This window comes from Myotis nattereri, assembly GCF_964212035.1.
Source record: "Myotis nattereri genome assembly, chromosome: 11".
In the NCBI taxonomy this organism is placed as follows: Eukaryota; Metazoa; Chordata; class Mammalia; order Chiroptera; family Vespertilionidae; genus Myotis; species Myotis nattereri.
In genome coordinates, this window is record NC_138086.1 from 47,252,637 (window position 1) to 47,279,343 (window position 26,707).

Sequence of the window (26,707 nt, forward strand, 5' to 3'; positions counted from 1 at the left end):
ATAGGATTTTAGTTAGTCTTTAATATAACTCCAACTCTTTAATAGTAAACAATGATGTAAGTACAAAATATCCACACATGTTACCTATCAGTAGTTCCGAACAGTCACAGGGGTCACACTGTTAGAGCAGGGGTCACTCACATTTTAAGGAAATGGGATCTACCCTGATTCAGTGGAATTCATGCTCTGGCAGTTGGAAGAAGGAGGTGAGGCTCATTTTGTGCAAAGTATATTCACTTTACCGAAAGCAGCTTTCTTCTCTCTCCTTTACTTGGCATTTAAAAAAACAACACCTGTTCATTTTCCTTTATGTTAAAAGTGCAACAAGGACTGAAGGGGCCTTTCATGCCTGAAATAAAATGAACTATACACGTCATACATCCTGGCTCAGCTTTACTAGTTAAATTCCCTCAGAACGAGCCATTCATTGAAAACTAATTGTTAAGAGAAGTGAGCACACTTGGATACCCAAAGTCCACGTTAGAGCTCACAATACAGGGCTCTGTGGTACAAAGTGCCTATGAGCAGCTTCCTATCGTATACGGAGGCCACAGAACTTCCCTGGAGAACAGACCCATTGTTGGCATAAACTATGGTCACTGTAGGCTTCTCTGAGAGAATATTCTGGATGCGGAGAACCTATTCAGAAGAGACAAAGGATTACTATAGAACCGCCATACATCCACATCTCTCCATCACCAATGATCCTTGTCTCCCACAATGAAACAATGATTAAGAGGACATGCTGTTGAAAAATAGCAGTTACCAACCTTTTTTAATGCTTAAATTAAAGTACTTTCTTAAACCTTCAAAGAAAGTACTTTCTTAAACTATCTAGTTATTTCCTGCCAACACAGGATTTAGTGTTATTATAGTAATTGAGCATTAATAGGAATACTTCCGCACTAATGTGCCTACTTTCACACAACTTTAGCTTGAACAAAAGCCATGTCATGTGGTGAGCTGACGATAAGCCAGGTATTTAAAAATTGCCAGGATACCACATAGGGAGGCCACATGTCTTTATAAAAATGCCTTTTGACTAGCTGCCACCACAATTTCATACATCAAAAGATTACCTTTCTAAAAGTATTTGAGCAATGTGAAATTCTGCCAATTATTGGCTTAAAGCAATTACAAAACCACTACATTAGTTTACTGTATTATTGGTTTAAAAGGACTACATCAACCATCCCCATGACAGTTTATTGTATTAGTAGTTCAAAAAGACTTGAATAATTAAGGTTGAAAAACGAAAACTATAAAAACCTGTGAGGAAGGAGGATTGTTCGGGTCATAAATGAAGAGCTTCTGGCCATTAGGATGACAGCCTACCAAGATGTCCCCCGAGGAAGGATCAATAGATAAATTATCCACCAGTGTATCCAACTTGAGTACCTTCCAAATTAAAAAATGTCAATAGTTAAATAACATGGGAAACTTGAATTAAATAATTCAGGGCTAACCTTTTCTGTCTTGGTGCATGGGGGGAGGGGCGGGGGGCCAAGGATTACACACACCTCCCTGCTGCCAGCCTTTTAACACCAATATTGGTTCAAATAAATTTAATCAACTGATTTAGAGCCACTTTTCATCTTCCCTGAAATTAAGAAAGTTAGGCTGATAACCAAACTCTAAAACATGAACTCCTTAAAAGATGCATAATGATCAGTGAGCTCAAAGAACTCATTCAAAGAAAAATAGGAAATTCTTAATCAATCTAAAATATGTGTTGTCAAGTAGGAAGAAAATAATAATGGTGTGGTACCCAATTTCTACCTTCATTTATTATTAAAAGAAATGATAGCATGCATAAATCTTCATTTCAGAATTTATCTATTAGTCTTTTCAGTTGGGAAAATTCTTATTGGAATGCATCAGGTGACATATCATTCCCAGCCCACCACTGCATGTAATGCCGGTCAGTCCTCATGACTGCTGGAATAGGAGACTTGGCCGGTTATACCACGGTGATATTTAAAAACCCAAAATAGCAACATTGGCATCCATAGTCTGTTCTAAGTGAGGTATTGCAAAAGCATAGTATAACTATGCAATTTCAAAGTATATTAGATTAATGTTGACTTTATATATAAAAAGAAATATTTTACCTTCACTTGAGTTAAATTCATATTATGCTGTTTTTCCAAAACATGAATTTCATGAGCCAATATATCAGCTACATAGATGTACCTTTGCAGAAAGGACACATTGGTTAGAGCTCCATGACAACATAAAGCTTCATTAATACAGTATGCAAGAATGAGTCTTAATAACCTGCCGAGAAGTTAATCAATGGTGGGCCCTCAAGCAATGCTTGATAAAGGTCAATTTTTATTTAAAAAGTAAGCTTTCAAAATCAATTCTGTGTTGCTACAACAATCACGAAATTGTTCAATTATTTTTCAAAAGGTTTGTAAGGAAAAGTAATATAGGATGTCATTATGAATATAAAGTCTGTGATATTTGCCACTGAAAGGACAATGAAATAGATGTTTGGCTTCAGAAAAAAAGGTTTTATATTTCACAATATAATTCAATACTTCTACATATCATTTACATGTTATGGTACAGAACAGTACACATTTTGCTACAATGTGTATTAACATATTTAATTACATATTGAAAATTTTAAGCATAAGAGTTAAGTATCTATTCAGAACAATCTGTCTAAAGGGTGAATTAATGGACTACTTTATGGTAATTTCCCTCACTGAATTGACTGTTCCATGGCAACTGTTCTATTGAGCAATTATCACGTGTAAAGCCATGAACTCAGTATTGTGACAGATAGAAACATGAAAAAGACACAGCCTTTTTCCTGAAAAGTTCATAGTATATTGGAATGATCGGACTGGTTTATACACATTAAACAATAATGCACCATGACTGCTACCATAAGAAATACTTCCGGTCTAGAGACTGAAGAAATATCTAATTCTTGAGAACACAGAAGGGCTCACAAAGGAAGGGGGATCTGCAGTGATATGGAATGAGAGACTGGAGTTGAGGATATGAGGACAAAACACCATCAAGACAGGCGAAAACATGTGAGCAAAGGCACAGGGGCAAGAATGAGAAAGGCATGTTTGCTAAATAATGAGTTCTTTGTCTAAAGCATGGGCTGTACCAAAACAGCAGAAAAGGGAGGTCTGAGATAGCCTATTAAAGAAATTCCAACCTTTAGCCTGCCTTGATTTAATAAGCAATTGGGTTCCGCTGAATTTTTAGAGTAACAATGAGGCATGATAACAAATAGTCATTCCATTCGACAATTACTGGGCATTTGCTTTGCACCTGGCAGTGCTCAGCATGAGTCCAAGATGAAGCAGACAGAACTCCCTCTTTTGGAGGCTCTTAAAGGCTAGTGAAATACAGAGAGAAAAATTGGCAGCGGTGGCAGAGAATGGAAGTGGACTGGAAACAAGTTGGAAGGATGTCTAACACTCCAGCCAGAGAGGATGAGAAACTAAGCCAGGCAGATGTCAGTGGAAAGGAAAAAGGGTGAGAGTAGCGGATAGACACAAAGGTAGAACCAACACAACTTGCTCTCTGATTAGCAGGGAATGGTGCAAGAGGAGGAGTTAAAGCTGAAGCCCCTTTTAGTATTATTTCTTAGCTTGAATGATTGCAAAGATTGACTCTCAGAAAGATGAGGGTTGGAAAGAAAAACAGATTTGGCTGGAGAAGTTGCACTGGGTCAGTTATAGACAATTTAAATTAAATGATTACTCATTCATTTTCTGTAGTCAACCAGAGAGAAGAAATTGTGTCATGAAAATAAAGACATTTGGTTGTCAAGGACTGCCAAATTTATTTCGTATTATATTTGTAGTAGTTTAAATTGTTCAGAGGGCTAAGGCAGTAAAAGGGAAAGTTAATAAAGAATATATCATCCTTTCTATAAGCTGTGGTTTTATATGTGGAACATATAAAAATAGTAAGATACTTATGGAGGGCAATTTGACAATATCTATTAAAGATGTTTAAGGGGCTCACTCTTCGAGCAAACAAGTGTATTTTAAGGGTTTGTCTGTGCAAATGTGTAAGAGGAGGGGCTCATTAGCACCACATTCAGCCAGCGCCCAGCTGGCATTTGAACCTTGGTCTGTATGACTCCCAAATCTGAAGATTTAGCCATTATACCATAAAGCTATCCTAGGGAGTTTTTCCTTTTAAAATATTTGGATAAGTTTAAGTGGTAAATGAGAAATATAAGATGGTATTTATACAGAAAAAATTAACAACTTACATATCCATCAACAGAGAATGGGTTAAATTAGTTTAGTAATATACAGCCAATATAACAATGACATATTCATTTAAAAGGGACCACCTACCTGATACTTTGATATGTATATGTAAATATGATCCCATCTTATTAAAAATTACATTTATAAAACTAGATTCTATAATGATATATACCAAAAATTAAATATTGTATGTAAACATATAATAAATTAACTAGAGGCCCAGTGCATGAAATTTGTGCACCCAGTGGGGGGTCCCTCAACCCAGCCTGCACCCCCTCGCAGTCTGGGAGCCCTTGGAGGATGTCCGACTGACGTCCTTAGTGCTGCCACGGAGGCGGGAGAGGCTCCTGCCACCATCACTGCGCTTGCCAGCTGTGAGCCCGGCCCAGGGCTTCTGGCTGAGTGGCACTCCCCCTGTGGAAGCACACTGACCACCAGGGGGCAGCTCCCTGGTGGTCAGTGCACGTCATTGCGACCGGACCGGTCGTTCTGCTGTTTGGTTGATTTGCATATTGGCCTTTTAATATATAGAATAGTACATATAATTACATAGTTAATATATATACATATTTAATCATGTATCACATAATAGACATATAATATTACATATTATATAAATATATGATTATAATAAATATTATGTTAATAATATAAAATACATACATATGATATTTATATAAAATAACCAAAAATATCAAGTAAGCTATATCTACACTGAAAAAAAAACAAAGTGAAGAATTTGGCCCATGACAGACTGAGAAGAAATGAAACGACTTTTATAAGGGATCATACTTTTTATCAGGTGAAATGTTGATTCCATTAGCTGAGTCAAATCCTTCTGCTACCAGTTTAACTTCATTTGGACTATAGTAAACAACATTTGTCCAGTGTAAGTTCAAGTATGTTTCCAAATACTTTAAGAAAGGATCAGAGAAATAGTGGTCATTGGTGGCATAGAAATGTGCAGGTCCAACAGCTATGATATCATTCACACTGAAAGAGAAAAATAACAAGTGAGAGAACATAAAAACCCAGTTGGTCTCCACTTTAAAAATTAGGAATCCAGAAGGTTTACACAATACATGCCTTAAGTTTTTGGTAAGAGGTTTCCCAAGAAAAGCTCAGCTAAAACCACATGGCTATTGTCATATACAATATACTATAAAATCATGTGCCAAAGAACAATTTTGTATGGTACTAGGTAATTGGAAGACATGCCACTTAGAAATTAAGGCAGAATTATTTTAAAAGATAAAAGGTCTTAGTGCCAACAGTATGTTTTTAAAAAATATATCTTTTTTGACTTCAGCGAGGAAGGGAGAGGGAGAGAGAGATAGAAACATCAATGATGAGAGAGAATCATTGATCGGCTGCCTCCTACATGCCCCACACTTGGGATCAAGCCTGCAAACCCGGGCATATGCCCTGACCAGGAATCGAACCCTGACCTCTTGGTTCACAGGTCAATGCTCACCAATGAGCCATGCCGCTGGGCAACAGTATGTTTTTTGACAGCAAGAAATGTAGGAACCCACCTATCCTTTATAGAGCTGGATGAGGAGCCTCCTTGGCTGGTGGGCTGGTTGGGAAGCCAATAACATTTGCCTGGCTTCCATTTACTAAGTTGCTGGATTTTCCCAAGTTTCTCTGCTTAGTTGTTAGTCAAACTCAGGTTGACTGTTCAATTTCTACCTGACTCACAAAGCCAACCAGCCGAGAATGAACAGGCACTCCATAAACACTTGCAGAGAGATGGATGATGAAATTGCCATAATCCAATGCTTCAGGTGAGAGATTTATATGCTAAAAACAATTACATTTTTAAAACCAGTTAGGCAAGAGTGTTATTAAATTTAAATTCCAATTACCCGATGCAAAATTGTCTGAAAGGGCTGCTTTCTCCTTTGTTAAATAAAAAATGGAGCTACAGGGTAGGTGGGTCCCCTCATTCTGAAAGAGCTCTATCATGCAGAGGCGGCCAGGGTGGTATTTATGCTCCTGTTTATTATGAATCATTCCGGAAGAATGATTGGAAGTTACATGCTTCCCTAGTTAGGAGAATAGAAATTAAAAATATCCATCAAGTTCAAACTTTAAAGAAGCAGTAGGTTAATGCAAACTGAGCTGTTGAGGAACACAATTCTCTTTCAGTCCCATTGTCAAGCAGTCGTGTGCTCTTGAAGTAGTAGCAACCCACTCCCAACCCAGATCTCTCCAGTTCTGTAGGGCCATTAGCCCACAGCTACCGCTAACCCTGTAAAAGCTCTTTGTGTTAGTCCCATGCACAACATGCAAACTCCATATGAAGCAGGCTACCGTTCCTCAATCGGGCAGGTATTATTGTTAGTTGGGTGATGTGTCATCTGAGATGGAAGGTGAAAGCAGGAGAAATGGTGAGGTTTGTCTAATATTCCCATGATGGCCCTGAAGAGCATCTCCCCTGTACCAAGCATTTCATCATTTCTCAAGAGAGTCCGCATTGAACGCTGATTACTATGATGAAGGACGTTGACTTTCCCTGCTCTACAAAGACAAACACACACACACACACACACACACACACACACACACACGCATAAGGGAGAGGACCACCGTAAGGCATATCTGAAAATGTTGGAGATAAATTGGAGAATGAGCAAAAGGACTAAGTACCTTGGAAGAAGCTCATGCTTGACTGTTTTTAGATGCAAAAGAGAATTATCTTCTTCTTGAAATTTAAAAATTTCCACTGTAGTCCTGAATTCTGGGTGGTTTACAACAAAGAGATAAACCGTGTCATCTGAAAAATTGAAAGAACAGAGTTAATTTACAAGACAGCCATAGTACCTTCTGGCAGACACTGACATTTAAATACCGCAGGCAAGGAAAGGTTAAATGTCTAAGCTGTTAGACGACCTAACACATCATTCTTCTTCCCTGTCTTCCTCATCACTGTTTGTCTGGTGTTATTTCTGATCATTGGTCCCCTGACCTTTAAGAGAGAGTGTTTTCCACTCCACACACAGAATTCATGAATAATCTGTTTATAGTTTAATTCAGAAATAAGGCTATTTTTAATGCCATGATTATAGGTATATAAAAAGGTCATGAAATCTAAGCATTCTTTAAGGTGCTGTTAGAAATTTCAAAATGCAGCATATCTTACAGTTAGTGGCAGAGGCAAATCAACTTATTTGTCTGAAGAATTCAGGAATAATTCATGAGTTAATTGTTCTCTTACTTCAGACATGATCCGAATCTATTTTCCACAGTCATTTACAAACCATTATAAGTTTCTTAATGTTGGTAGCTCATCAGCTCTTACCGCTGTCTATGAAAGTGCTGATACCATGTGGATTAAACGAAGCCAAATTAAACCCACGGCTAATTCTTAATTCCAATGCCCTCGGGTTTTCGTCTTTTAGATCCATCATTAGTATTCCTCCAGGCTTGTCTGGTGCAAAGCTGTGGAGTCCTGGATATTTTAGACCCTTTTCAAAACAGAGGGAAAGGTTAAATACAAAGGCTTAAGTATTTTTATGGACTAAAGTGGGAACTATGAATAAAAGATAAATAGAGACTTTGGTTAAAGGTGGTGGCATAAAGTTATAAACACAAAGAAAGCAGAGGGGAGACAATAGAAAAAATAATAATTGGGAGCTGAAAAGCTAAAAGATGAACAATAACTGACTTTTCTGAGTTGAGGCAAAAGACCAGAGGTTTAGTCTCTTCAGAGGGCAACCAGAAGGTTTGTGGGCTGGGAGACACCCGGTGGGGATACGTGAAAGTTTACATACTGACTGTGGACCCTGGAGCCCACAGCCTGCACTTTGCTTCTATGAAGCCAGAAGACTTGGTGAATGGAGTCAGTCAAGACTCCCCTCTTTGTCTCACATCCTGTTGACTCTACCTTGAAAATATGTCCTTTCCTAAGAATGTGAACATCTTTCACCACTTCCTCCATGACTGCCCCAGTCTAAACCACCACCACAATTACGCAGTAGCCTCCTAACTGGCCTTTCTGCTTCTGTCTTTAACTCTTTGCAGAAATCTAGTCTCACATCAACATCCAAATTTTGTCAGATGATGTCACACGTTGGATCAAAAACTCCCATCTTACTCAGATTAAAAGCGAAAATTCCTAGGATAGCCTAAAGGCCCTATATGATCTGCCCTGGTCACCCCCTTCACCCTACCCCACCCTAAACACTCTATCTCTGCGCCCTCACCTCCTACTACCCTGTCCTCACTCATGTTGCCTTGGCCATTGATGCTCTTCAAACAAACCAAGCACATTCTCACCTCAGGGCCTTTATACACCCTGTCCCTTTTGCCTTAGCAATCTGCACCCCCGCCCCTGCCAAACCCCACCAAGATTTAGGATTCCTTACCTCAATTTCTTTATATCATATCTGCACCAAATGTCACTTATTGCTATTTGACATATATACACATACATATACAAATATAAATGGCAGCCTGACTCCACCCTCAACTCAGCTACCACTCTCCAATGCCTCACCTTACTTTATATTTTGCTCAAATACTGCCACTATCTGACATATATTTGTTCTTTCCCCACTGGAACATGAGTCAGAACTTTGTCTCATTTGTTCACTGCTAGAACCCAGGAACTGGATCAGTGTATGGCACATAGTCTGTCCTTTTCCTATTGATTCCGAATATCACCTTTATCATGTACTACATTCCTGTTTACATATTGGTCGGTTTGGGGAATCATGCTTATTCACATGAATTACTGTATTATTATTAATTACTTATTAATTACTATAGCTTTATTTATAAGATGAGATATAGATAGATATGGCAAATATATATATATATATATATATATATATATATATATCCCCATATTGCACACTCATTGCTTGATCTTTACACAATAGTCTTAAATATTTCTGCTCATTTATGTTACTGTATAAATTCTGGAGATTAAGCTGGTGTGCCGATTAAAATATTATTATTATTATTATTATTATTATTATTATATTTTTTATTTGGTTTTTCTTAGTGTATGAGAAAGCCATTTAGTTTTATATGTTCATTTTGAGTCCAACCATTAGCGTATTTAAAAACCAGGTAACACACTATCTGAAAATAATAGCAGTTTTGTCTGTTTATCTACCTCATATTTCTTTTTCTTGGGTTATGAAGAACTCTAGTAGATTGCTAGTGGTTATAGTGTTTTTTTTTTGGGGGGGGGGGCGGCATTTTCTTCCTTCTCTAAACATTAATGGGAAGGCAGCTATTATTTAACCATTAAGAATTACGTTTGCTGTAGGTTTCTGGAAAGTTATCTTCTATTTCTAGTTTTCCTGGATCTTTTAATCAAGTTGAATTCTATTTAATGCTTTTCCGGCACTCACTGAAATAATCAAGGTCTTTCCTCTTTGAAATTTTTTCAGGCTTTTCTATGCAAATTTTTGAGTACTAAAGGAAGTCTCGTTTTATGCACAAAATTGGACATAAAAGAAATTCTCTCCAATTAAAAAGAAATTTATCAAAATGACATAACTTCACGGCTGGCAGGGCCAGCAAGTAGAATAAACTGGAACTTCTCTATTGCTACCTGGCAACACCACTTCAGGGGTTAATAATCTCTATTCTTAATCAACATCCCATAAAGAATAGCAGGGTTTCAACGCACAGGGGATGGTGATGACTATTCCTGGTTATTTTAATTCTCCCTAACATTTAAATCTGTTTTTCCTCTTTTTTAAAAAAATTATTTTATTTTTACTGACAGTAAAAGACACACAAACATAACATCTTCACCATATTAAGTGTACAGTTCAGTAGTGTTAAGCATATCCACACTGCCATATAAATCAGCTTTACAGTCGCTTCTATGTCATCCAACTCCTCATGAAGTGTGATGTTAGTTTTGAGGTGACCCTCAAATCCATAACCAATGAACAGAATGTGTTGGATGAACTAAATTGCTTGGAAGAGGAACAAACAACTGATGTGATGTAGGAGTTATTCATTTAGAAAGGAGCGTATTCTGGGAAATATTAGAAACAATGCTGAGTAAATTAAAGAAACAAAGTGGGCTCATTTCTAAATTTGAAAAAAAAGGAATAGAAAAGAAAGTTATATAACCAAGGAAGGATACACACACACAAAACAAAAACAAAACAAAACAAAAAAACACCAGAGGCAATTCTGTTGACAGTTATAAGATCATTGTGGCTATTAAAGCCCCTCGGCTGAAATTGCTCTAGATTTATGTACTGGGAGACTTCACTCCTCCAAATTCAGATTTATTCCTATGGGGAGAAAATCTTGAAATGGGTGTGTTCTGGGTTACACAAATCTCTGACAACACCTCCTTTTCAAAAAATTAAAAAAGCAACTGCCGTCTACTTTACTCAGGATTTTTGCATCTCTAATTATGTATAATTTTAACTATTAGTCCTACTGTTTTTTTCTTAAGCTGATAGTCATATATGCAAATAGACCCAGAGTCCTACAAGAAATATCATTTTACTAATTCTGTGTAGGTTATTAAATAACTTTTTTTTACAACTGTATTTTAAAAATGTAATATAAACATTGGTGTTTCTGCCAAAGCCCACGGCATTTCCTTTTTCCCTCGGTGCTAACAACCAGCCGCTCACTGTCTTTCCTATAAAAATCATCAGGAGCCTGGCGAGTGGTCTCGCCTCATTCTCATCTGAGCTGAGTTCTCTCACCTTCCCCCTAAGTCTGACAACTGTTTTATTAGTGTTGTGACTCTCTTCTAAAGCATCTTCAACTTTTCCACATCCTTCCAGAATCTCAGAGCCTGAAAATAAGGGATGCTGAGAGGAAACAGAGTAATTACAGGCTGCCTTCAAAGGTGTATCCTGCTTCCTCTAGCAAAACTGAACCCATAAAGATGCCCAGCACCCCCACTTCGGCCCCGGCCAGGGAAGAAAGGCGCTCAGAACGTCCCCATCAGCCCACGTAGACAGTTTTCCAATTGCAATGTACACTGATGCAGGCCAGCATCTCATAGGCCAATCAACTTTGAGGTCTTTCTAACGTATGACTGCAGAGGTTATTCATTTTTAGCTTATAAGAATGAAGGAACAGTAAAGAGGTTGAATAAACTCAGTGAATGACTTTCTATTTATGATAAGCTATTCAGCGGGAAAGAAAAGGGAAAACATTGGCCTTGTCTGGGAAAGTTGTATATTGTCTGAAAATAAATAACAGCAAGAATATTAGCTCAAAATTGAATATCGAATGGGGAAAAAAAGGTAGATGCTGTATTTGAAACAATATAATGTAGTATCAAATATTCACAATAATGCCCCAAATATTCTTTTTCATAACAAACTTTTAAGACACAGATTGCAATGGAATATTTAGTGCAATGGGATAGTTAGTGCAATGCATTGGGGACATAAAGAACAATAGATCAGTTACTAAAGACTTTTTCATCTCTGGATTCAGATAAGTGTGAGGAAGTTTTCCAAGATCCTGTTTGATTTGTCATTTTTGTTTTATTTTTCAAAACATTTTTAAAAGTGCGGAATTTAAAACGTAAGACACTGCTCTGCTGGCCTCATCAAACCCCCTTGCATCCCCTCCTCTTAGATTGGGGAAAAAGAAGGTACTCACCACACTAAGGAAAGCCAGACCATTGGGAAGGATGTCAATGTCTTCAGCGCCAGCTTCTGCAGGTTCAAGAAACACATAAATGTCATGTTCAAGTTCTGTTATTTGTTAAACAGAGCATAACTAGGACTTTGTTTACTCTATCAGTGTATCTTTAGGAATGGTTCTGATTTTTTTTCCAAGGAACTACTCTCTTCAATAAACGTCAGTCTAAATCCCTTCTTGCAGTGAACTTCTGACTTTAAATGTTAGATAGTTTATGTTTACTCCAATCAAAGTCAAGTAATCACCACATTTCCAAAGATAATACAGAAAAAGTTGACATCTGCACACTCTGATGATAAAATCCAGATGTCCGTACAAAAGTAATTGACATCAGGGGAATATTACTTTCAAAATGAAGGGCTCCTGGCCATTTAACCATGCAAATAGCCTTGTCCCTTTCTCTGCTCATTCAATCTGAAGCAATCACAGACATTTCTCTCATTAACAGAGATGAAACACCTGGGATTACATAGGCCCTCTTTAAAAACAATGCCTGCTTGTTCTCATGAGCAAAGAAAGCTTTCTGTTTAGTCTTTAAATTTAGGCTTTAAATTACAGGGGGGGGAGGGGGGGGACTAGCAAAAGAAAATTAATGAAAAATACCAGGCACCTAAGCCAGGTGAAGCTTCTAACGCTTGTTTCTGAGGCAGACTACAATTACTATTGATTGTTTATCGATTGTCTGCAGTACACTCCACACAGCACAGCAAATAATTAGACATAAGGCCTTCCCAGCAGTCTCACTGTGTAAATTCCGCCGACAGATAATAGACCCAAACACAAGAAAAGAGGAATAAAAATGGCTTAGATTAAGCCAAATCATGACACATTTTTTGAGTCCACAAAATCCAATCTTCCCTTTCAAGAACTTTCCATAGGATTCCACCAAGATTGTTGTCTAAAAAAAAAAACACACCAAACAGCATTTACCTGGCCATTTTTGTTTTGATTCATGAGTTTGCATTTGGCTGGTTGTTTCCAGTGTTGCTGGCTCTAACATAGTAGAGAAAAGTAAAAAAGAAAAATGCCAAGAACTTCACTTTGTAAAGATGATCCATCTGCCTGTTCCTTAGAAAGGAGATTTAGTGAAAGAACTTTTAACCTGGGGTCTGTGGATCCCTGAGGAGTCAAAATGAGTTGCAAAGAGTCTATGAATCTTTTGAAATTCTATGCAATGTAAAATGTTTTCTGTATGTGCAGATGTTTCTACGAAAAGAGTGTTGGGCCTTTAGCAGATTCAAAAAGGCATCTGGGATACCTCAGAAAGTTTAAGAACCACTAGGCTCTAGTCCCATGGTGGTTCTCAACTAGTAGTGAGCAAGGACCAGGGGGACTCTACAGCATACATACATGATGTCCCCCAAAAAATGTATACACACTTTAACAGCTGACAGCTCAGTTTTGGAAATGAAGTGTATTTTAATAAATACTTTATAATTATTCAAAGTGTGTGTATACATTTTTTGGGACACCCTACACACACACACACACACACACACACACACACACACACACACACACACAATTCTAGTCCAAGTTTTGCTTTCTGGATCCATTTAGTAGGAGCTCAATTAAAAGTTGTAGTTCCTAAAAATTAAGATTATTTTATTTCAATGTATACATCCTTACACACAGACAAAAAAATATATAGAAAAAATCAACAATGTTTCTTTGGATATTAGGATTATGAGTGATTTTCATTTTCTTCCTTATACTTTAATTAAAATTTTCTACAAATACTAGTATTATTTAAATAATCAAGAATGAAGAATGTTTTTAAAATGTATTTTTATTTCAACTGTAGTGTAACTTTTTTATGTTTAATCCACGGCCTAATTCCAAGGGGAGGGCAGGGGATGTCTTACCTATAGCTTTCTATAGAATATTTTCCAGATCTACTGCCTCATCTTCATTTCTATAGCCGTTACTATAATAGGTGTTTATTATCTCTTCTCACCTCTGTCACCTCTTAAGTGCAATTACTGAAAGGTAGTCAATGCTGGAGAAATTTTTTCTCCAACAATAATAGTAGTAAAGTAATGGTAGTAGCTATTCACATATATTGTTTACCAAGTATCAGGCTCCTTTTAAGTACTTTATATACATCTTTTCATATAACTTTCATAACCCTAAAAAGCAATGTCATTATCTCTTATTTTAGAGTACAAACTATGGAGACTTTGAAAGGTTAAGCAAATTATTCAAGATCACAGACTGGAAAGCTGGGACTTAAATCCTTTTGTTCTGACTTAAAAGCACATTGGGGGGAAAATACAACTTCAAATTTAATGAATTTTCTGTCAGAACCATCTCCTGGTTCCTCTCTGCAGACACTTCACTTTGTAAATTCAACTGTAGTCAATTCCATATGTTGGCTTTTGCCCAAAAATGCTTGCTTCCATGCCTCTCACCAAGATCTTCACCAGCTCATATCCTCTACTTTTCTTTAAAACTTTTCAAAACTTTTTCTCTAGATAGTCTTCTGGCTCAGCACATCTGATTTTGATCCCTCTTGTTCCATTAGCAATTACCTCTCTGTGTCAGAGATGGCCACCTGCTCCCCAGTATCCATATTCCCCCTTTTTGGCTACAGGCACATGGCAACAGAGCTTTGGCTATTTCCTGCTTTTTCCTGCTGGTCATTTGTCTATGTTTAGGTTAATGGGATCTGATAGTATAAGAAGTATGCAACTACTAGGTAAAATAAAGTAAAACTAATATCCATGTAAATTTTCATTCTTCCCCTTCCTGATGGGAAATGGCAACTAACCAGAGTTCTAGTCTTGGACCGAGATGGAAGCAATACGTAAACAAGAGTTGTGTTGCTTCACCAGCCTTTGTCCCAGGATGACCATGTCATGTAATCACTATGAGCACAGTCATGTAATCACTAAGCCATTTGCCTATCTTTGGACTATCATGTAAGAGGGAATAAGTTTCTCTCTTCTCTAAGTTCCTTATTGTAACTTTATAACAGCAAATCAGCCCTTGCCATACCCAATAGAGTGTCCAGTATGTAAGATAGCCTATTTTTTCTACTTTTAGTTTACCACTTAGGCATGTGTATTAATCACTTGGAGAGTGTGATACTAGAAAGAGAATTTGCAAAAGTTGCTCCATCTCTCTGAGCCTTGGGTCTTTATCTGTTATAAAGAGAAAAAAAATGTCTATATCTCATAGTAATGGGTTTTGCTGTTTTCCTATTCATAGGCATACTATAAAGTACTTAATGACAAAGGCTACAAATTTTAATGCTGTTTTTAAATCTCCCAAGCAGCAGTTGTAAAGGTCTTGATTGCCAAGTTAAATCACTTGAGAGAGACAATACATTCAAAATTTTGTTTTAGTCCGTGACTCTGAATGCCAGCATTTTCAAAAAACATTTAGAAAATTTTGTAAACTTTCAAGCCTCAAACAGAGTTAACTAGATCTTATTGTTATAATTTTTATTATTTAGATACTGATAGTATGCCAAATCTTGGGTGGTAAAATTTTAGTTTCTTTCTGTAAGATACACTGAGAAGGAATACAAAAAATGGAACAGTGAACTCATTCTCTGTTCCACAGGAGGTACATAACTTATATTTTATGTGGTAGGTGATTATTATTTATTAAAACAGAGTGTGTATGTATAAAGCACCCAAGAGTTCCAAAGAGTTGATTTCCAGCCATGGTAAATGTAGCATTGGTACGTGTGCTCTGGGGAGCTAGGGGGAGGGAATAAAGGGTAAGGGGGTGGTGGTCTTATCTCTTGGAGGAACCACTTGGCCTCAAGTGTAGGTTACTACTGTTTCCAAAGTAGAAACTAAAAATGAGAACCTCTCTATCCCTGCTGCATACCCTGAGAAGTGCTTTTGTGTACATGGGAAAGTATGCACAGTGCACTGCTATTCCTTGTAATCAAAGACCACCGAACAAGCAATTGTTGTTAAAAACATATAACGTGTGGTTACAAGCTATTATTAACCATTATGCATCGCTAACATAGCATTCGACAAATGTTCATATAGTGTGTGCTAACCACAGAGCATAAGCCAAAAGAAAGAAAGAAAAAAGGCTCCATTCTAATTAGATCTAAAAACGTATCCCAAAGGTGCTTCTCATCACTCATCGTCTTCGCTCTGTTGCCTTCTGAAGTGCCTCAGAGGCATTGAACACTTTGTGCGAGGGACCATAGGTGACATATTTCCCCGTTCTTTCCAATTCCAGACAGCAGCTCACACACATCACAGCATAAAGGTCAGCAACACAGACAGATGCTCGTTCAGAACACAAATGTTGTTGGGCTTGTTTTTCTCTGAGGAGCCGTCCTTCCCCGTGAGTTGTAACAGCAACCATTTGGCAGTTTGTCCTGGACTGTGTCTGGCTGTGGCCTCCTGTCTATTCTGGGACTTGAATTCACAGAAGGTGGGCTTCACAAGGCCAAGGGCCGCTTAATAATTGGACGATTATTAACTCAGCAGCAAAAGTAACCTTAAAGATCACCGACTCAACCTCCCAACCTCGTACAACATTCCTTCCAGATGCCATCTGGCTTTGGCTTAGTGACCAATTCTGAGGGGGCTCTTCGTGATGGCAGCCAGAAGGCAGGATGCCTTGCTGGGTTTCTTGGGATTCCAGGCAACTTAGTTCTAGAACTGTCTGTATTATTCGGCACAGATCTGGCCCATCTGGTCCTTGATACTGAGTGTGTATCCTCCAGTTAAGTGTTTGGGCAACTGCAACAAAGAGAAGCCCCCCGAGGAAGGAGTCCAGGGGAAGAGAGATGGGACCAGGAAGAGTAGAAAAGCAGCCACAGAAAAAAGGAGACAGAGCACATAGGAAACAGATGTGCAGAGGAGCGGCGAGGAACAGAACAAAAGAAACTTTGAAGTAGAAGAGGCTCTCTGCAAACGCAGAGGGTTCATGAGCGCGAAGCCTTCTTGGGTGTGATCAGGAAAGGTCACTACACGTTTATTTCTGCCAGAAGAACACTTTGAACGCTGGGTGGGGAGAATGTGGCCATAAATATGCCGTACTGAGTTTATATGTGTTGCCGATTCGGGGGCAATACAGCATTGGCTACCAAAACTTTAAACATACACTAAGCGAACAGTAATCCGCTATTGAGGCTTTATCCTACAGACAAATGCAAGCGCTGTACCTACAATGATGTTCACTGATTTGTTCGTCATTGCAAAAAATTGTAACCACGCAGATGTGCATTAAGAGGGAAATGGTTAAATGAGTCATGGTACATGTAAATATCAAAAGGAATGAAGAATGGGCTAGACCCGTCGTCTGCAAACTGCAGCTCGCGAGCCACATCCGGCTCTTTGGCCCCTTGAGTGTGACTCTTCCTAAGCCTTAGGAGTACCCTCATTAAGTTAATAACAATGTACCTGCCTATATAGTTTAAGTTTAAAAAATTTGGCCCTCAAAAGAAATTTCAATCGTCGTACTGTTGATATTTGGCTCTGTTGACTAATGAGTTTGCCAACCACTGGAGACCCACATGAGCTGATGTGGGAAGCTGCTCATACTGTTTGGAATAAAGCAAGTTGCAGAATATAATCTTATACTAAGATGCCTTTTATGAAAAAAGGTAGATATATATGTGCTTCTCTGATGTTGATTTTATTTTTAAAAAGTAAAACAAAGACCCTCCACTAGCAAAAAGACTGCAGCTCACTTTATTGCAATAGTCACTTTATTGTGATGGTCTGGCTCCAAACCAGCAATATCTCTGACGTTTGCATGTATTTGTTTGCATTTGCCTTGGAAATATCAGGAAGGATAAGAAAAAACCTTTACCCTCTGGGGTTATTTCTATGGGGAATAGAGATGTTTGTTGAGAGATTGTTATTTTCTATTTTATAACAACTTCTTTTCCTTCTGTCTTACCTCCACTAGCTGACTACTAGGCTAATGGAACACATATCTTCGTGGCCACATACAACAAAGAATACATACTTTACAAAAATAGTTCAGAAATGTCACTAAGCAAGCAAGAAAGCAAACAATAAATATAGGATTATATAAATAATAAATTACAATGAGAGTAAAAGAGAAAAATAAATACAAGGGGATGAGATCAAAAGAGGTTGGCTAAAGAGGTTTTGTTGCTCCAATGCGATTGTTCCTCTGAGAAACAGTAATTGGCATGCCAAAATACTGTTAATGAGTTTTTGAATGTTGGTGGCCAAACAATGGAAGGTATATCGCAAGCATTTTCTCATACTCACCGATGCCTTTAATCAGGTGGCAGTTTGGAAGGTCTACGGATTCTACTTCACTGGAGGCTTTAAGTCGATTCCTGTTTTTAAAAAAAATTCACCTGTTTATGTACATATTCCCTGCTTTGTTGCAGAAAGGGTTTAAGAGGCTTACAGCCATACAGAAAACACAGCACAAATCTAAAGCAGAGAAAAGAGAAGGTAGAAAGACAAGGGGAGGAATATAAAACATAGAATGAAATTAAAATAACAGTGCATATCACAAAGTTCTGTAGGTGAATGTGGGTTGTAAAAAAAAGTCAATACTCAACAAAAAAAACTTCTAATGCGAGTTTCTATGCAAATGTGCACCTGGCCGCTGGTCACATGTCTCACAGCTCTGGTGCTGTGGGAAGAGCTCCAGGGGTATAACCAGAAGCCCTGTCTTCTCTTGAGGACCCAGGGGAGCCCAGAAATGCTCAGACCCTCTGCAAGTGACAAAAGGGAGGCCAAGAGCGAAGAGCATTATTCAAAGCGTGGCACACCGAGGACACCCCACAAGCAGTTATTATGGAAGAAGTGGAGAAGGTCTCATCCAGGGACAATATCTATTAGAGTGAGAAGGCTAGAGAATACCACTTACTCTGGCAAAACTACTTGCTGCTGTTGTTTCAGGAAAACTAAAGTGCAGAAATAAGGAGAATAATGTTGAGCTCTAAGAAAGTATCTTCCCTCGCCCTTCCCACCCTAGAGCAGGCCACAGAGCAGTTTGGGCAAACACGTTTGGGATCTATTGTTTTGAAAGCCACGTACTGCAGGCTTTCCCCTCTCTTCTCTCACTGTCTCACCTTCCTGTTCTCTACAGTCATAAATAATGCCAATGCTGCAGAATAGTTTACATTTTTCAAAGTAGTTCACCCATCCACACTTTTAAGAGCCCAAAGGACAATTTGCCACTTGTCTCTCTCCTATTTATCTCCTTGACAGCATCTGACTTCTAGACATTGAATATAGGGGAGACTACTGGTTTCTCAACAGCAACAACAACAAAAAAACAAAAACAAAAAACTAGGCCTAGATAACCCAGAATTACCAACAGCTGGTGGCAACTACTATATATTTTGGCATATGTAAAGTTTCTAATTAAAGTGTTAGTCACTATGTATTTGGAATCATAGAACTCGAATAGTGTTAAATTTCTTGAAACAATATAGCAATAAAAAATAAATGAATAAAATAAGTTTATAAAATATATAGATATAATAAAAATGAAAAAATAAAATAAACATAAAAATAAAAATTATAATAACTCACGTTTGTGAGTTGCAGGAGCAATTTAAAGGGGATGACAACTACATGTAGCCTTATGTAGTAGCAGTGGTAGTAATACTAGTGATGAGGATGCTGTTGCTGATAATTATGGATGGTAAAAGGAAATCAATAACAAAAATAGCTAAGAGGTAATTGATTCTGCTACAATTCTATGTGATTTCCCTGAATAAATTCATTTAATTCTTAGCACAGCCCTAAGGTTCCATTATTCCTTTTCCCGAGATGAGAAAAATTGACTCAGAGGTGAAGCAACGCTCCTGAGATTTGGCACCCAGCTAGGAGGTACCACATAGAGACAGTACTCCCATCCACTCTTGCATTTTTCTCAGAAAGGAGTGAGATGCTGTGTTTCTGTCATAGCAGTAAGACTGCATGACCATCCACGAGTCAGTCCATCTCTATACGCCTCAGTCTGCTTTAGGTATGAAATAGAGATGAGATTAGGTGACCTCCCAGGTTCTGCTGACATCGTGTGATACAGGTGTAGCTATGTCAGTAGGTCACAGCTGCAGTGTTCATCAAGTTTCTGTATCGCTTGTTTAAGTGCCGATTTTATACAACTTACTATTACGCCCATTTGACTGTACAAAAACAGGGATAATGATGATTACATCTACCTTTTTTGGAGATAAACTATATGGATTAAATAAAATCCAGATGTGTCTGAACAGTTTAATATGGGGTATTTTTCAGAGTCAACTTAGTTTGCATAAATGACTGATGATTACACTTTGCTAATAGGGCAATCTTCATCAACTAGTTTAGTTATGCAATATTATCTATCTCTCGATATGCAGACTGCCTGCTATTAAAATTGAAGAGTTACACAAGGGCCATGCATAACTTCTAGTTAATCAAATCATATTTTCTTGTCTTTATGATAAAAGAGTGAATTCCACTTCCAGCCTTTGGGATCCATCAAGTTTCAAATTCTTTCAGTAGAGAACTGCTAGGCTTTTTGTTGGCAGGACTACCAGTTCCCTGTTCATTGGTCCAGTTCCCTGTTCATTGGTGGCCCTCTGTATTCCAGGGTGGCAGACCCTACTAGCTGACAAACCTAAAGTCATTCTAACCCGCTTTCTTTCTCAAACCTTTTTACTGCAGAGGCGGGTAAGCCAAATATTTGCTTTTCCAGCCCCCTTTGTATTTCAGGATAATCATATAAGCCAAGCGTTTGGCAAAGATAGTTTTTGTTCCTGATGGAAAAGGCAGACGCCAGAAGAGAGCTGACAGGCACCACTCTTTCTCCCTTCTTCACGATTTGACCACATACACAGTGCTTGGGACTATAGCGACCATTCAGCATCCTTCACATGACAAGTGTGAAGTCATAAAGCCATTAGTAAAGGATCTAAGAACAAAAATATAAGAACCTTGCTCCTTTATGTGATCAGTGACTCAGTGGACAAGCTCTAAAATGATTCACCTACCTTGTCCAGCAGGTGTGGTTCAGTGGTTGAGCATTGACCAATGAGCCAGGAGGTCACATTTGGATTACTGGTCAGGGTACATCCTGGATTTTAGGCTGAATCCCCAGTGGGGGACGTGCAGGAGGCAGCCAATCAGTGATTCTCTCTCATCATTGATCTCCCTTTCCCTTCCTTTCTGGAATCAATAAAAATATATTTTTTAAAAAATGATTCACCTACCAAGTTTTTATAATGTGAGAAAAATAAGCCTTATGTGTATAAGCTACCATTAATTTGATATATGTTCTTACAGTTGAAAGCACTCCTAACCGGTAATAGATTTAAGAAGTTTGGAGAATATACGAGAGCTATACAAACTTCTTTGTACTAGCAAATTAAAAGGCCTAAATGCATTTATACTAAAAACAAACAAACAAATAAACAAAAAGAAAAGAAAAAGATAAATGGTACAAACACAAATAAATGATATTTTTGCTATAGCTTATTGCTCCCTAACACTTTCTGTCCCTAGCATGCTTATCAATGGACTAGGTCAGATGGTATGGCTGTTTGTCATGTAGACATTGCTAATCAATCACATAACTCTTTCCTATAACCCAGAGCTAACCTCAGACACAATGTTCCAGGCAACCACTACCAGTCTATTAAAGTGGACATTGAAGATGAAAGTTATTTGCCTTCTCTGTTTTAGATTCCTTTTTTTTTCTCACTTTCATTTTCTTTTTTCATTAAAATGTGCTTATTTACCTTTTAGTTACAAGTATATGATAGGTGTAATATAGGAAAGAATATGTACTGCTTTCCTTCAACTGAATCAGCAATCATTCTCCAGATACGGCTACCAAAAACATGTACCTCGGGATTCTCAATCTGGGGTCAGTGACCTTCAAGGAGTCCATAGGTTAAAATTAAGAGATCCATGAACTTGGATGGAGCAAAAATACATCTTTATTTAAACCTCTAACTGAAATTGAGCATTTCCTTTGATGATGAGTATAGGCAACAAACCATAGAACTTTTTACCAGCAGTACCAGCAACTCTGTCACTAATAGAAATTACGGAATTGTTATATCACATGTCAGTTGTGGTAGACATCTCGAAATATCATTTATACTCACCACTACCTCAATATATCTACTGTTAGATATGCAATTACCTGTAGATCTTTTTAAGGCTTTAATAAAGAAAGCCATGTTGCCTGGCTGGCATGGCTCAACAGTTGAGTGTCGACCTATGAATCAAGAGGTTACAGTTTGATTCCCAGTCAAGGCACATGCCTGGGTTGCAGGCTTGATCCCCAGTGGGGGAGGGGGTCATGCAGGAGGCAGCCGATCAATGATTCTCTCTCATTGTTGATTGATTCTCTCTCCCTCTCCTTTCCTCTCTGAAATCAATTATATATATATATATATATATATATATATATATATATATATATATATATGGAGAGAGAGAGAGAGAGAGAGAGAGAGAGAGAGAGAGAGAGAGAGAATACGCCAGGTTACTATATCATTTATTAGATTTAAAAAATATTTTGGTAATAGTATTTAAGCATTTAAATGAATTACCTTAGATAGTGTTTAAGCTTGTCTTGTATTCCCATGTATTTCATTTTATGCATTTAGAAACATGATGCTGAGAGTCAAGGCTTCAGCAGACTGCTGAAGAGATCTACTGCTTCAGAAGTCTAAGAACCCTGCTTGCACATCCTTGTCATCACAGGTAATTTTCTGAACACTTACCACGTGTCTGGCATTGTTCTAGCACTTTACAAGAATGACCTCACTTATTTTTCTCTGCCCCACTATGGAACCAGTAAGATTATTATTCTCATCCTACAGGTTAGGACTCTGAGACACAGAAAGGTGAAATAAAAAGCTAAGTAAGGTCTCACATAAATAGTGGAGCTAGGAAAGGAGTTCAGGTTCTCTATCCACAAAGCATGAACCAACATCATTACTAGGAATTGATCAATATTTCTTTTATTCAAGAGAAATAGTATGACCCACCTGGAGTGGACTAAGACAGGGGCCGTTAGTTACTCTCTTGCCTCACTGGGCGGTAGCAGTCAGGGTGCACCAGGCTGTGGTATTAACATGTCTTGAGCAAACTGGAACACAGTCTTACTTCCAGGCATTACTTTGTTCCATATCTCACAGCCTGAATTTAGAAGCCACTGATAGGGCTTTATCTTTTAAGTACAGACTTAACTACGGACAAACAGGGGCTTTATCTGTTTTATACAGACTTGTAAAACCCTTTGGAATTTACCTCTCGCGCCCCTGTAATGCTTGCACTTAGTAACCTAGAATTTATGCTTAGGCACGCAGAGTTGGGGAAAATCTATTTCAATGGCAGAAAAGCTCGGAGGCTGTGGGGGAGCTGGTAAGCGGTATTTGGGTATTTAGAATCGGAAGACCTAGCTTAGTGTACAGGATCAGCACTAATTACCTGTTGAACTAACTGGTTAATGTCTCCCAGCCTCAGTTTTTACATGTATAATATAAAAAGGAAGGTATATATAAAGTCAGAAATGTAAAAGGGCTTACCTTTTGAAGGTCATAAAAAGTACTTTTTGGTTTAATATAAAGAACTTTGACACAGGGGCAAGCACACTGCAGTCACACAATAAATGATAAGGAGGGTGGGGGTTGAGAAAAGAGCCTGACCCTTCAGAAGTATTCAGATACTGGATAGCGTCCTGGGGGAGCTGTGATAAAAGGTGTCAGGAAAGAAGCAGAATGTTCAGACGCTTGTTTGGGGGTTCCTGCCCACACACAGGTCTCTGGTGTACTCAAGTCCCATGATTCATTCCAAGGTGTGTCCTTTGCATCAGGGAGCAACTGGCATGGGGATGTCTGTGTGTTTTTATTTTCCCTTTTTATTGTTCAACCAGGGAAGAGTAGAAAAGTTGGGTGTATTAGACCATCCTACCCTGGGAACCTTGGCCAGTTACAGTTCAGAAGGAAAGAGACAGCTTTGATTCCATTTATCCACCTGGGACATGCTTATGCTAAAAAAAAATTCAATGTTTATCTGAAATTCAAGTTGAAATTTAAGTGGGCACCCTGGGGGAGAAACATAACTTGAGTGCCAAAGTACCGTCTCTAAAAATAGAATAATGAAATAGCAGGTACCAGATTACAGCAAAAAACAAAACACCCCCCACACACGCTTTTTGAAGAACCTTTCCTTATGGAGAGGTAGGGATATGCTGATTTTCAAAATAGACTCTAAGGGTCTGAAAGGAGAAATGTTATGTATGCATTTGAACGCTCCATAACGCTATAAACAATAGTACTTGATATTCTACAATCATAGAGTGGCCAGCTAGAATATAAGATGCCTGGTTAAATTTGAATTTCATATAAATAATGAATGATATTTTAGTATAATTATGTACCAAGTATTATATAGGTTACACTTACACTAAAAAAAATGATTCGTTGTTTATCTGAAGTTCAAATTGAATTGGGCATCCTGCACTTTCATTTGTAAAATCTAGCTGCCCACCAGTTATCCCCACGTTCTCACATCAACCAATTTGGGACTTCAACTATCCAATGAAGTTACTACCCTATAAAGTCCTGCTCAATAAAGTGTATTATAAGTCAAATCTTTATTTAAAAGTGCATTAAATTATAAATGACCTATCAGGTACATTTTATGTACATAAGCTTTATTCACTTTTTCTTAGGTTTACAACAATGACATTTATCATTTAAAGGAACTTAAAGGTAAAACCTTAAGATCAATAAGAAGAAAACTTCAGCTGGTAGTAATACTGGTGGTTTGAAGTTTAGGGACAACTTACTGAGTTTGTGAAGTTTAGGGGACGTGCCTTGGGAACTGAGAGCTGGTCAGATCAGACAAAATCATCCAACTCAAGAATGTTCTGCAGAGCAGGATGGGCATTTACATAACATGAAAATTAAGGTCAATGTGTCCATTGTCCTGTCAGTAAGTGAGCCTACTCCAACTCTAACTACCAGCCCCGCCCAACACACACACACACACACACACACACACACACACACACACACACTCTCTCACTGTTCCTCCTACTTGCATCCCTTCATGTGCAGATGAAGCTACAGCTACCGGACAATAGAGCTGAAAACTCTGGTATCTATCACCTGTGACTGCTCCCATTTCTGGGGTTCCAGCATTTGGGCCCCTGATATTCTCTCCAAACTATTGCAAAACCTTAACTAGTTTCCCCATGTCTATTCACTCTCTATTCTAGTACTTCTCAACTCTAAACTGCACATAGAATGATCAGAAATTTATAAAAAAACACACGCCCGGGCTCTACCCAAACAAACTGACTCAGAATCTGTGGGGGTACAGCCCAGACATCAGCCCCCCAGGAGGTCCAAATGCACAGCCAGGACTGAGAACTACTGCCCTCCTCCAATCCATCCTTCCAAGTTCATCTCTACCTAACACAATCGGTTGTGCTTCGTGCAGTTTAACTGTTCCTGTTACAAACAAACAAACAAACAAACAAAACATACAACAAACATCAATAGTTCCCCTTTTCCTATCAAAGCAGCCCCAATTTTGTAACATATCTCAACATAGCTCATCTCAAATCTATCCTCCCCTCTCCCCCTACTATTCTCATTTGTGCCTCCTTCATCCCATATATGTTCCATTCATCCTTCAAGGCCAATGTCTCTGTCCCCTAAACTCTACCTTTGGGGGATATAATCTTTCCTCCTTAAGCCTGTAGGGGTAGGTTGTACCTGCCTTGGAGATATATATATATATATATATATATATATATATATATATATATATATATATATATACTTTTTCTCCTCCCCTGTAATAAAGTAAACTTCTTAAGGGTAAGACTTATTGCAGGAGCCTAGGAAAACGCACCATACACAGGAAGTGCTCAATATTTCTGGAATTCTTTTGCAAGCGGCTTATAAGGTTTGAGTTGGTAATTCAGGAACGCTGACGTCCACCCACCCATGTTTTTTCATTATCACTAAAGTGTGAGCTGGACTAGGCTTGTACTGTCTTGCATTCTGGCTTCGGGGTTCCCGGGTGAAGAGGTAAATAGGAAGTGATGTAAGACCAGAAGCTGAACATTGCAAGTATCTTTGACCGCCCCCTCGCCAGAGTTAGAGAGCTCCTCAAACTATGCAGCAGAGAGAGAGATGGAGAGCAGCTGTATGCAAGCGGAAGGCTGGTTCGGGCAACAAAGGGAAGCAGCACCAATGACCCGGAATGAACCTTTATAATTAAGTTTCAGTGCATGAGGAATCATGTTGTTTTCAAGCGAAAGCGCTCAGATTTGCCCCTGCTGGTACTTGCAAAGCACTTGCTTGCCCATCTAGGGAGGACAGAACTTTGCAAGCGGCAAAGAGTTATAAACTTTCAAGAAAGTCTCCAGATGCAGCCCAAACTGTGCTGGGTTTTGCTGGTAGCTGGGGGTGGACTCAGGGGTTCAATGATGGGGTGGGGAGGGGGGAGTGTGGTGGGGGGGGGGGGGGGGCGGGGGGGACACAGAGCAATCAAGAGAGCAATCACCAGGCCGGTCGCCGCACTAAGCTAAGCCCTCCGCGGCCTTCGCCCCTCCCGCAGCCGCGGCCCCGGAGTCCGGGGACACGCGGGCGGGGAGGCTCCGGGGCAGGGCGTCCCGGCAGCGCTTGGACGGCTGGATCCCAGGGGCCCCACTCACCTGAGCGCCAGGAGCCTCTCGCCCACCAGCCCCAGCGCGATCCCCAGCAAGCTCAGTCCCACCAGCCGCCCCATGGCGCGGAAGGAGCTGCCGCTCGGCCTGGCCGGGTAGCACTGTGGGCGGCGCCCGCGTCCGGCTCCAGGGCGCGGGCC

General features: G+C 38.9%; 1 protein-coding gene across 1 annotated transcript; it reads right to left on the reverse strand.

Annotated features, from left to right (window-relative positions):
* LOC308526577 (serum paraoxonase/arylesterase 2) lies at positions 1 to 26,707 on the reverse strand. The gene is made up of 9 exons (XM_081101699.1): positions 26,556 to 26,707; positions 18,128 to 18,198; positions 11,862 to 11,917; positions 7,558 to 7,723; positions 6,906 to 7,032; positions 5,046 to 5,246; positions 2,112 to 2,193; positions 1,270 to 1,398; positions 1 to 639 (listed from the first exon to the last, which is right to left on the reverse strand). The coding sequence occupies exons 1-9, from the start codon at positions 26,627 to 26,629 to the stop codon at positions 481 to 483; spliced, it is 1,065 nt and encodes a 354-aa protein (XP_080957825.1). The 5' UTR covers positions 26,630 to 26,707; the 3' UTR covers positions 1 to 480.